Source organism: Argiope bruennichi, chromosome 6 (assembly GCF_947563725.1).
Source record: "Argiope bruennichi chromosome 6, qqArgBrue1.1, whole genome shotgun sequence".
Taxonomy (NCBI): Eukaryota; Metazoa; Arthropoda; class Arachnida; order Araneae; family Araneidae; genus Argiope; species Argiope bruennichi.
The window spans coordinates 109,039,624-109,053,086 of record NC_079156.1 but is presented as its reverse complement, the minus strand read 5'-3'; the positions used below and the strand labels follow the sequence as shown (position 1 = coordinate 109,053,086).

The following is a 13,463-nucleotide window of genomic DNA, read 5'->3' as shown; positions in this document are numbered from 1 at the left end:
ACTGATGCCGAACGGTAAGGATGAAAAATGTGAAAGAAAATGAAATAATGCTTTTAAACCAATTTAATTCTGCTTTTTTTCGATGACACATAAAAACATAGCTTTCCGCGATGATTAAATTTATCATGACATTTTTTACAGAATTCAGTTTTATGAGTAAAATTTTTTTTTCGTTAAAATTTGCTTAAAGTTTATTTATATTTTGGCAGCATGTTAACGATAATCGTAAATTAATGTAAACAAAACTCTTTCGCTGGCTAAAAATTTACAACTCATAATTTAAAGGAACATTTTGTTGGATTTTTTTTTTTTATCTATTGCTGTTTTGTTACAGCTCAATTTTATGCAATATGGAACCAGTTTATTCATTTAAATCTATATCTGTGTATCCTCATCATGTGAAACAAAATATATGTGGAACTCGTGCAAAGTACCGAGACGGTAAAAAAGATACTGCCGTAAAGGTATGAGTACTATATTTATTGCTATTTTTTTAAATGGATTATGACATTATTATTCATTTTATTTCGTTTGTTTTGATATGTTTTCACTTTAATAGTTTTATAAATTCTGTATTATGGTTTTATACATAACATCGATTACTCAAAAGTAGTCAGCGATTAATTAAGTCTACTCCAAATAATTGGTAAGCTCTTTCAATAACCTTTTTGTAATTATAATAATTGAGTATCTTATGATTGTTTAATGATTACAAGACATATTTAATTTGCCCTAAAAAGCATTCACAGCTTCTGTTAATATTATATTAAAATTCATATGGTAATTTGACTTTTGAATATTTTTAAGATTATCTCCAGAAATACATATTTGTTCTGTTTCGTTGAAAACATTTTCCTAATGTAGTAATTTAAATTAATTCTATGGGTAGAACAAAACGTATTTTGCCTGAGGGCATTAATGGTTTAAATATGTTTTAAAAGAAAATGTCGAGCATAATTTTTAAAGTATTTATTTAAAATTTTAAAACTATTTTAAACCAATTAATAGTTAAGAAATCAAGTAAAATTATTTAAATGTTAATCTTTAAATTTCAGCTAATAAAATTTAGGATGTCATGTATTATACAGGAGAAACAGAATAAACCATTTGTGTTTCCGGTATCGATAAATTCAGGTAAAGGGAGTAGAATTTAATACAATAAAATTTGATTATTACCATAAGGAAAGATAACTGTCACATGCTTGATAATTCGCGGACAATTAGCAAAGGCTCTGTAATAGCTGTAAGAGTTAATAGGTATAAAAGAAATTAATAAAATAATTAAATTTAATTAACTTTACCATAAGTATGAAAATGAATAATTTTATATTATAGTTTAATCATTCTTTCCAGTCCTACCAAATGGTAAATAACCTGGAATAGGCATTTTTACTTCTGTTTAACATAATCTTTAATAGTTAGGAAGTCAATCTTGTAGATACTTTTAGAAAAATTTTTATGTGCCATGTTTCCTATATTTCTTATGCCATATTTATGTTACTGTTAATATTTATAAGTTTCTACGTATCTGTTACTAAAGTGTAGGATCAGTTCTTGAAGTGCTAAATGACTATGTGCAATTTAATGTAGTCTGATTAAAGAAACATTTAAGGAAAATTTTGTAGTTTGATTTTTTTTACCATAAAATCTTCAATAATTTTAATCTTGTTTTAGGTTTATACTATAAATCAAGAATCTGTATACCTTTTGATTAGTAATGTTCCAGCTGTTGGTGGAGCCGAGGAGCTACAAGCTCTTTGTGATCAGTATGGAACAGTGGAAGACTTCAGACCTTTAGATGAATATCCTTGTGAAGAATTCACTGAAGTTTATTTAGTGAAATATAACTTATTTCCAGCTGCAAGGTAAATTAAAGGTTTTATTTTTTAGTTTTATAAAAAGTTAACCAAAAGTAAAGGAAAAAATTGAAAAATTATTTTTTCAAAACTAATAATGATAAATGATGCATTTGCTTAGATGGGTAGAAAATGATCCTTTTTTTTTTTTTTCTTTTTTTTTATTTTTTCATTTATGTTTATCAAAGAGCCAAATAATACTAGAATATATATATATTTTTTAATTAACAAATGACATTGTCAGGTAGATTTCAGTTTATGTTAATTATTAGAGAAAGGGGGGAAGAAACCCTATCTTAAAAGATATTAGTAGGCTTAGCTAAAAATACTTAGAAATGTTTTAGTTAAGAAAGCTTAGTCAAGTTATATTTCAAAGAAGAAGAAAAAGGCAGAGGAGTATTATAGGCACATAATTTCATGTATGATATGCTAGATGTTAAATGAGGTTAATTTGGTATCAAAATGATTCAGTTATTATTTGAAAATCCAGGCTGTTCAGAAAGTGATTGAACAGACTGGTATTTCACATTGTAGTATGTGGAAAATAGGTAAAAATATATTATTTGTCTATTATATTCATACAAATTGGAGCATGCCAAGAATCGAAACCTAAAGATTTTATCATTTATCAGGAATTTGCTAATTAGGTTGTTAATCAAATGAAAAAAAAACAGCTTGATTGACTTTACACTGTACTTTGGATGGATTAAGTTTATTTCTGATTTTCTATCAGTGTTACACCTCAAATTGTGAAGTGTAGAATATTCATACAAAAAAAAAAAAAAAATCATGCATTTTAACAGCATCTACTCTAATTAAAATTTATTATATTGTATTGTTTTATCTCTGATTTTTAAAAATTGGCATAGAAGTTGCAGGGAATTATGTATCTATCCCTGGTTAGCAATGTGTAATATGCAACATTTGTTTAGCATATTACACAGTTATTGTAATCACAAACAGTAATAATTGAAAAAAATTCCTTTTGGACTTAAGTAAGTAACAAATGTGGAGATGCATCATAATTTACTCTTTTGATAGTTACAATACTTTTTTTATACCCATATATGAGAAAGTAAAAAAATATCTCAATGCTTTGCTAACAGTAAGAAAAAGAATTAGTTGTGTAAAACTTAGCCAAATGATTATGCTTGCAATTTATACAACATATTTTGTTTGCCATATCATTTAGTTACAAGTTTATCATAAAAAAAAAGAGAATTTAAAATGCATTCCTCTCTAGCAAACATATTTCAATAATTAATATATAATTATAAATACTGGTTAAAAAATAACATTTTTGGTATTTATTTTATAATATTTTTCTCATATATGAGAAATTGATAAGTTTATAATTAAAATTAGACAACTAAAACTTTATTATGATATTTAAAAAGACTAAATTTGTTGATCATGATTGTTTAATTCTAATAGGAATTCATATTCTAATTCAATTAATACAGTTTTACAATTGCAATTAATTATCTATTTTCCAAAATATTACTTTTAATAAGGTTATAGAGACTAGTATATACTAGTATTATATATATATATATTCTGAAATGTATTTATAACTAGCTGGTACTCGGCGTGTTGCTGCCTTAAAAGAAATAATTTTTGAAATATTATGTTGAAATTTAAAATAGCTATCTTTTTTAATTAGAAATGATAGAAAGAATGATATTTATCTGCTTATCGGCAATGTATACATTCATTGAAACTGAATAATATATAAAGGAGTTGTTTAAATAATATATTTTTTTTAACTTTATTATTCAAGATCCTAAGGGTAGACAATTTTTTTGGTTTTTCCATTCTCAGCAGAAACAAATAAATTTTTTGGCTGTCTGACTTGTGAGCATCCAACATACAATTAGTCATATGAAGAATATGGATTTTCTAGATTCAATTTGCACACTTGGGAGTGATTGACCTTGCGCCTTGTTGATGGTCATCAAGAATGCAAGTTGAATCATAAACTGCAGTCGTTTGAAATCAAAAGACTTGTCAGTGGGAATGTGTGGAATGAGTGCATTTTCTGCAATTGATTTTCCTTTAAGAATAGTTGCCTCTTTTCTTGCCGCATATTGGTTTTTGATTCTGATGCACATGATCAGGTAGCATATGAACTTTGTCTTTCGATTCTTGATCATCAGATTCTGATGCACGTGAATTTGAGATTCGTTAACAATCTGTTTCATTGCTCATTTATTGTTCCTTGTTTGTTTGGAAAGCTCAAATTTTCTTATTTCTATACGCTGCTCTGGTAGATCTATTAAGTGACGAACATTTGGGAGGTATATTTTTTGACGAAGCAATCAATACAATATATACTTGTTTAACCGAAATATCGTTTGTTGATTCACTGAATAAATAGAAAATTTATTGTTTGCACCAGAAATTTCCATTATATATAACAACTTGATTGACATCAATAATAATAATTCTATTTTGTATGTATAAAATAAACTCAGAATAATATGTGCGGTTTGCCACAGACAAAATATTTTTCATGCTGAATAACAGCATCTTGTGTAGATGATTATTTATTAATTAAAAGAAAAAATTAGTACTTGCACTAAATATTTCCGCTTTCATTTCACTCACATTGATTGGCATCAGTCATAATATTTTTATTTAATTTGATGTATGTGCAATTAACTCCGAATGACATGTGCCGTTTACTGTTTGTCTGTCAACAATTTTAAAATGTAACCTTTGTATGGCCGTAAGCAATGAGTTGACCAAGTTTCATTAAAATATGTTGAACGGTACAGTAGCACATAAGGTGCAAACCAACAAAAATTCATTTTTATATATTAGATATGATAACTGTACTATGCCTATAACCTTTATGGAGATGCAAGCAATTAATTGACCCAAGTTTCATCGCTAGCAGTTGAATGATACGGCAGCACATAAGGTATGAACAAACAAAATTCATTTTTATATATTAGATGTGATAAATATACTATACCTATAATCTTTGCAGAGATGCAAGCAATAAATTGACCAAGTTTCATTGCAATCGGTTGAATGGTATGGCAGCGCATAAGGTACAAACAAACATTCACTTTTATATATTAGATATTTAAATTTCTAAATGACTCCTTGTAATTTTACAAAATGAATCACATCTATGATAAAGTAAATTAATAATGCACTTTAAACTGACAACAATATTATCAATTAGATAAAATGTGTTTTTAAAAGTAATATATAAAATTCTGAGAAATAAAACAATATCATGTCAGATATAAAAGATTTATTACTTTTAATATTCATTATAGAAAAATAATGAATATTAAAAAAAATATATAAATTCAAGAATTCATATATATTTTTTAAATAAATAAAATACACGAATTCTTGTAATGTTAATGTTTTTTTAATCTTTCTCTGTACTCTCAACCTTAATTTTTACTGTCTGTAATTACTATTTTGAGGATTCATTTCTTTTCATAAGCTCATTTTTTCCTTTATAGGATTGCAAAAAAACATTTAGATGATAGATCATTTCTTGGCAGTACCCTGCATGTTTGTTATGCACCAGAATTTGAAACAATTTCAGAGACACGATTAAAGTTACAAGAAAGAAGAAAATATGTTGCTTGGAAAACTAAAACAGGTAATTTTTTTTTTATTTAAATTTTAAAGTATTGTTATTTAATGAATTTCTATAAATTGAATGCCTATGCTTAAACTTGAAATACCAAGTTTTCTTTAGAGGTGCTTTCTAAATAAGATAAAAATTTTTTTTCTTAATTTCTCCTTTTCCTTCTTTCCCAATATTTTTATATTAATGTTACTTATCAGAAAAAAGTGCTGTAAAAAAAAACAACAACTTTGTGAAGTTATCTATTGTTTGTCATTTTCTATTTTGCATTACTACTATATTTATGTTAGCTATAATATATTAAATTTTATTTTAATTATAGATATATATTAAAAGTCTATTATTTTCTTGCTTAAAAAATCTTAATAATTGATCTGTAAATTCATAGAAAAATTCTCCATTCCTCTCCTCCTTTCCAAATGTTTTATCCTTTTTCTTTGTTGGAATTAAATATTTAGTAAGGTGTATGCATAAAATAGCAAAGATAATTTATTGATGTGAATATATTTATAATAATTCGTATACAATATCCGATTTCAGAATGTAATTATCTTGATTTTTTACATTGTTTTTAAGAATTGATACAAAAAAATTGTTTTAGTGATTCTTGAAAAGGCTATATAAGTTACAGGATTTATATAATTTAACTTTGTAAAATAAAAATGAGATTTGAGGGAGTTATGCATGTGATGATTTAGGCACATATGAAAATGGCAGTGTAAAAATTTTCTTATAAAACAATAGATTTTTTTATTATTAAAATTTTCAAAATATCATAAATAGACGACATAAATTTCATAGCTACTATATTCAGCCAACACTGATAAAAGCTTTTGTTGGTCTGAAAATGTGACTAAACAATACTAAGAAAGTTCGCCTTCATAATATATGCTTAAATCCTTAGGTTTGCTTATTGCTAGATTGTACAAACGCTCCACTATATTGCACTGCAAATTCTGTTTTTCAGATTTTTTTACAAATTTTAAACAAATGATGTAAATTACTAGAAATGGTAATGCAATCTTTTGTTTGCATAAAACTAAAATTGCTATGTATTTTTAATTGTAAAGGGAAAATGAAATTTCACATCTTAGGTTTGTACTTATTTGTTTTTATATTTTTTTAATCAGGCACATAAAATTAATATAATACTTTATGCTATGATATATAAATTAAATAACTTTTTGATAATTTTCTGACTAGTAATTCTAAGGTGTACTATTATCCAACTCCAAAATATTTTTGACACACACTAATATATGGCAAATTTTTATGCTTTTTTTTTAAAAGGTAAAGTAATTACAGATGCCTTTTTTCCAATATTTAAAAAAAATTATTTTACGTTATAACTCGTTATTAAATTAGTGTTTGGAATCTCTGCCTCTTCATCTTCCTTTCACTAACTTAATTATAATTCATTAACTAATTTTCTTATTGTAATTCATTAGGCCACAAATAAAGCTAATCTAAATATTTCTAGATCTCCCATTTCTATTTCCTTACTATAATTTTCAAGATTTTCACAATTTGGTTCACCATTATTTTGCTGTAAAACAAACACCTAATAATCAAAATTAATTATTTTAGTGTTTATTTTTTTCTATATTTTTCTTTACTTTTTTTGCATTTTCTCATGTCTTTTAATCATATTTGAGAGTATATCTTTTTATCTTGGCCCACTTTCAATCATCTAATTTTATCAAAAAAAAAAAAAGTGTGTGTGTGTGTTTGAATGAAATATTCACATTTAATTACTATTTATTTTTATGTATATGTATTTTATTTAGTCAACTTGCATTGGATTGTTTGGATTCTACTTCCAGTTTTACTTTATCTTTTTTCAACTACATTTTATTGTTTCTTTAGTTGATTTTCTAAGATTCTTATGATTTTTATCAAAAAATATTTAAATCAAAATATATTTTAAAAAATACTGAAATAGGGATTTATGAATTAATGTATTTGGGAAATTCTGTTTTTATTTAATATCATAGTGTTTGTCATAAATAGTAAAAGTTTAAACACCATTTACATTAAAAACAATAATTGTAAAAAAACTTTCTTTACTCAGAGTATTTATATCAAGTCAGCTTTTTTTTTTTTTTGCTTTGATTTACATAAAAATTATTTGTATGTTAATTTTTTCTTTTAATTAATAATTTCTTACATTATTTTACATTTTTCTATTCTTTTAATTTACTATGTTATATTAATATTGAATTTTTATTTGCTTTTTTTTTCTGAAAACTGCAATTATTAGTTTTAGATATGCTTATATATTAGGATTTTTTTTAATTGACCATGTTATACAGTTTGATTAGCATTTAAATGAATCATTTACTCCCTTTTTATTAGGAAAAAATAATACAAATGCTGCTAATGAACACAAACGTAATGCTTCTAGCAGCCAAGTTCAAAGAAATCAGCTATCCAATATCCCTTCATTGCAACCTGTTACTTATATTTGGGCTGGAAAAGAATACACTGAATACCCTGTGCCTCCTTTGGAAAACTTACCTGTGCAAAATAGAGAAAGAATTACATCAAGTTCATTCGTTCCTCACCAGGTTCGGTCAAATCAACCACTAGCTTGGAACTCTGCAGGAAGCAGTGCTTCTTCACAATCTGATCTAAGATCTGCTCCTCAAAGTCAATTGCCTTACAAAGCTGATTCTTCATATCAGAAAACCATTTCTGATGTGAGAAAAAGAGTTGCACAGGTAAGTGGATGTTTTTAACTATTGGTAGTTATAACTAAGTAAAATATAATGTACTATTACTCAAGAATATATAATTTATTCAATATGCAAACTGAATAACTTAAATGAAATCTCTAATTAATATTTTCCACATACAGAGCATTCTTTTGATTACATTTTATATATAATAGCATGATAAAGTGAGATTTGGAATTATTGATGTGGGGTGGTCTAATTGAATGCAATGTTTAATTTTGGAATAAGGAAAAACAGGATAAAGTGAGATTTACAATTGTTAGTATGAGGTGTAATTGAATGAAATGTTAATTTTTAAATGAGGAAATTGAAATTATTGATGTTTGTCTGAAACATGATTCTTAATAATTATGATTATTAATAATACATGATTCTTAAAGATTGAAGATATCATTAAGAATCATGTCTTATTAATAATTACATGATTCTTAATGATATCTTGATTATTTATAAATTATCCAAGGATTATAATTTGTGTCTACTATTTGATTTTTATTTTTTGAAATGTTATTTATAAATAACTTTACACAATTATAATTCAAAATTTTGTTAACAAGTATTTATTATTTTCAAAAAGTATTTAAATGATGCAAGGAAAGCATTATTTGCAAAATTTTTATGGAAAGAAATCAGTAACTTATGTCAAATTTTTATGTATATTTTTTAAAGTTAATTAAATTTATACTAATTTTTACACGTATTATTCATTTGATAATTTTGTTTTAGTATATGGGAAAGTTTGAATTTTCATTGCTCGGTGGAAAATGGAAAGCAACTTATTGACTAGTGCTAAAATTTCCTATTAGTATTAAATATAAAAAATAATTATTTACATTGCACATGCCTTATGTTATTTATGTGCTTGAAAAATTAATTATTTTCATAAACATAATTATTCCATTTTCAGTAATTTTTTACCATACCACTTTTAAAGCAAAAATCTTGTACAATCTTAATTAGATTTTAATTTTGTGGATTTAGGATCTGTCCCTTTGCTTTGATCAGACAAAGTTTTTCTCTATTTTTTCAGAATATGTGGCTATTAACCCTTTGCACTTGGAAAAGTAATTCGATGCATAATTATATACCTAATACAAAGACTTGTTCATTGTTTTGAAAAATAAATATATATAGTTGTTTTAAGTTGGATTCTCCCATTAAATTGATTTGCAACTTGTTACTATGCAGTATTTTCAATAATTAAAATTAAATAAATAAATAAATAAAATGTCAAATTGATGCACTAGCTTGAATGGTGAGTGAGAGTCACCATCCGAATGCAAAGGGTTAAAACTTGTTCTTTCATTTCTCTATCTATGAAAAGCAGTTTTAGAAGCTATATTTCTTAAATAAAATAGTTCCTTAAAAAAAATGTTGAATGGATTCCTTTTCATGAATATTATATACATGTGACAAAATCTCTTATTGGTTATTATATGTTACATAGTTTACATAAATCTTGATATTATATAGATTGTGCTCAATTTTTTACATAATTTTATTATTAAGAAATTAACCAAATGCATTGCTATTTTTTTTTTTTTTTAACAGCATAATACCAAATTTTCCTGAATTTTTCCACCTACAAATTTGCATAAACTAGCTTAATTTTGCCTGTCTCCGTTTTATTCTTCATGTAATGTATTTGTGTTTATGCTTATCTAATAACTGAACAGAATAATTATTTTTAAAAATAATCTGATAAGTGGACCCATTCGCTTTATATATTTCTGTGTGTATATGAAGGTAATTATTATAAGAATTATATATGTAAGAAGATTCCTAAACAAATTGTGTTCTACAAAAATTCATAAATTTTATATTGTTACTCAAAATGAATATTTGATTTCAAAGATTTTCTGTGCAACAAAGACTTATATTTATTTGAAACACATATATTTCAAAAAATAATCTATTCAGCTTTTGAGTGCAAAATTAGAAAAAGAAGCTGATATTGAATGCACGTGTTATTTTTATTATGTGGTATACTTAATATTATTTCGGAATTCTTATCGAATTTTCTATAGTATTTCTCTTTTGATGCTGCCAATAGCACTGTATGCAAGCTTTCAAATTAGAGATGAAATGCATATTTTTCAAATAAACACATCAACTAACTTTTGTAAAACCGAGCTTTGAAATCAGCTAATTTGTTTTGATTCACTGAGACATCAGCTATATAAAAATATATACATTTGTATGTTTTTATTATATAAGTTTCTTTTTCTATTTTTGTATAAATGCCAAAATTGACTTTGTTAATTTTCTGATTATTCAAAGTTTGTTATTTTCCTCTTTATAAAATACAGCATTGTAAATGCAGTTTTGTATATAATTGCTATTTCTATATTTTTGGTTTTATTTTTTGTATATTATATTTCATAATTGTATTTTCTCCATATGTTATTTCTTTACAATTAATTTTTTTCGTGTCTTTAGGTGTCTGTTCCTAATGTGAGAGTTAGCTTGAAAAGAAGGAAGAGACTATGATTATGGGCAGTTTGCCTTAATTTGGTAGATTTCTTCATAATATGAATGGAATGCTTTATTTTTAGATGATCGATTTATTAAATAATGTTTAAGTTTTTCCTCCCCCCCTTTTTTTGTGTATGTGTGTGTGTAGAATCACTTCTGTGATTGTACATAATTTCTTATATGTTTTTAAAATTTACTCTTCATATGTTTTAACAGTTTTTTTTTATATAAATGCTTAAAGATATGCATTGCCAAATAAAATATGTAATTATTGAAATATATAATGTATATAATTAACTGTTTGATGCATAATGATTTATGTTTGTGGTTAATTAGTATACAGTTTAATTCTAGAAAAAGTAGTTTTTAAGTGTATTTTATTTTAGTTAATTAATATAAATTAATTCTACAATTTTGTTTGTATATATGTTTTTGTTTTGCTATAAATTCCTCTAATAGGCAGTAATTAATGTTTTTGTATTTTTATATAATCCATTATTTTGCTTTTTAACTTTTATTTAACTGTCTTTTGCAATTTATGGATTGGAATATTATGTCAATATTATCTTTGGCATAGACAATATTGCATAATACATATACATATTTTATATGTATATGATAATATTACATAATACTATTTGTTTCAGAATGAACACTGTTTTTGAAAATGCATTATTTTAAAATTTTAATAATTTGTGCATAAATGTCTTTAAAAAAACATTTTATATTTTTTTACCATTTTTTCCTCCTTATTTATATATTTATTTCCAAATTTCAGTCAGGATACTTAGCTCAAAATCACTTTCCGATTCCTCATTTTTTGATGGAAATACACTTTTGGAGGAAGCACCAACAGTTCCTATTACTAATTACAGGTGGATTATTCTTTTGAATATAAATAGCGTAACTTTTTATTAATAAATTAGCAATAATAATTTTTGAAGACATTTAAATTTATTATCTTTTTGATGATCAGTTTTGAACTAATAAAAAATTTTAATTTGAAATTGTTTACCCTTATTCATTGTTATTTAACTTGCATGAAAGATGCTACATAGGTCTTTTATTTTGAAAATAATATTTTAAATGATTATAATTTTTATTTTTATAAATTATAATTAATTAGCATAGTATTTTCTTTACATTTAGAATGTTCGTTTATATAGTAAAGTTCCATAATCATAATTTGACAAAACTGATCAGAAAATGAACATCTATGTATGTAAAAAAATACATAATCATCAAAAATTTGACTTTGAGATTTTGCTGAATCTTGTTTTGAACTTTTTTCAAGCAGAGAACCCTCTTTGCAATTTTGTAATTATGCCTTTCTGTCTGTGAACAAAATAATTAATAAAATACAACAAACTAAATAAATGAAATTTGGTATGTGATTTGTTTACCAGAACAGTAGATCCTTATCCAAATTTTGATGAATTCTGGACTAATCTGCCCAGAAAATGGTTCTTTACTCTTTTTTTCTGTGTATGCAATTGCAGCATCTAAACAATGCTACAAACTACATAGATGAACTTGATACATGATCTTGATGTCAAAGTTATAGATCTGTATAAAATTATTGACTCAGTCTGTATAACAGAAGTGATAGAGAATAGATGTTCATAACTATTTTATAAAACTTAACATGAAATCAACCATATCATGCAGATATTAGAAAAAGTTGATTTGAGAGCATCCCGGATTTTGTTTGTTTGTCAACTTATATTTACTTTTGTGTCAGCTAGATATAATTGCTGATGCAGAAAGTTTAAGAAGCGTTTAATAGTTATTTCAGTAAAAACTCTGTATATATACATAATTAGAAAATTAATCTTACTGAAGCAAATAGTTATCTAGCTTATATAATATTACTCTGAACATTTTTATTTGCTTATGTTCATGGATCAAGTTATTATGGTATTTTTGTTATATGTATTAATTTCCAAAATTGAAAAGAAAAATATATCTTTCTGGTAATGAATCTAAAAATTCAGTTGTCATATTAAGCCAGGTTTATTAATAAGGGTATTGTATCAATTTTCCATTTCAGCTGCAGATTCTGTACTTTTGTTTACACCAACAAGAGAGCTCTTATTAAACATGAGAGCACACATTATCCAGAGAAAATTCCATTCAGCTGTCCTTCTTGTCCAAAAGTTTTTCGAGAAAAATATCAGTTGCAAAGCCACCTATACACTCACGATTCTGCTCGACATTTCAAATGCATTTTTTGTGGCCGTACATTTCGTCACAGTAGCAGTCTTGCTAGACACAAGCGTTCTCATCGCTTGGCTCTTCAAAATCATAATCATTAGGACTGTTTTTCTTGTGACTGCAGCTACTAAAAGACTATTTTGTGGTGAAAAAAAATGTCAAGATAAGATTTTTTTAAAAAACTTTTTTAGATACATGTTCAAATACTGCTTTGGTTATTGGAATATTTTTCATTAAAAATGATATTTGTCATTACAACTGGGATTTTAAATTGAAATTCATATATTAATCTGATTTTTTTCCTTACTATTGTAAGATGTAAACCAATCATAGTACTTCAAAATATATAGAGAGTGAGAACTTGATGTAAAAAATAATTATCTTTTAAAGTATTGACTATCTTTAATTTTCTTCATTATTTATATAAGGAAAAACTTTTTTTTTAGGATTAAGAATGCATTCGTATGTGATATTTTATCTTATATTTCAGATGACTATGACTGGAAAATTTAAATTTTGAAATATTTTTTGTAAAAGTCTTACAACTTTCTTTAAGTTATATCTTCA

The 13,463-nt window shown here is 25.1% G+C and overlaps 1 protein-coding gene across 2 annotated transcripts; it reads left to right on the top strand.

Annotated features, from left to right (window-relative positions):
• Positions 1 to 223: 223 nt before the first annotated feature.
• Positions 224 to 13,381, top strand: LOC129972909 (RNA-binding protein 48-like). Of its 2 annotated transcripts, XR_008784913.1 has the most exons (7): positions 224 to 464; positions 1,675 to 1,865; positions 5,342 to 5,484; positions 7,828 to 8,192; positions 10,647 to 10,721; positions 11,461 to 11,557; positions 12,733 to 13,381. XR_008784913.1 is itself a non-coding variant. In XM_056087223.1 (5 exons), exons 1-5 carry the CDS (start codon positions 351 to 353, stop codon positions 10,695 to 10,697), a joined length of 864 nt encoding a protein of 287 aa, XP_055943198.1. In that variant the 5' UTR covers positions 224 to 350; the 3' UTR covers positions 10,698 to 10,883. The 2 variants fall into 2 exon arrangements, 1 of the variants encoding a protein (XP_055943198.1); XM_056087223.1 differs by lacking the exons at positions 11,461 to 11,557; positions 12,733 to 13,381 and having other exon boundaries at positions 10,647 to 10,883.
• The last annotated feature ends 82 nt before the right edge of the window (positions 13,382 to 13,463 follow it).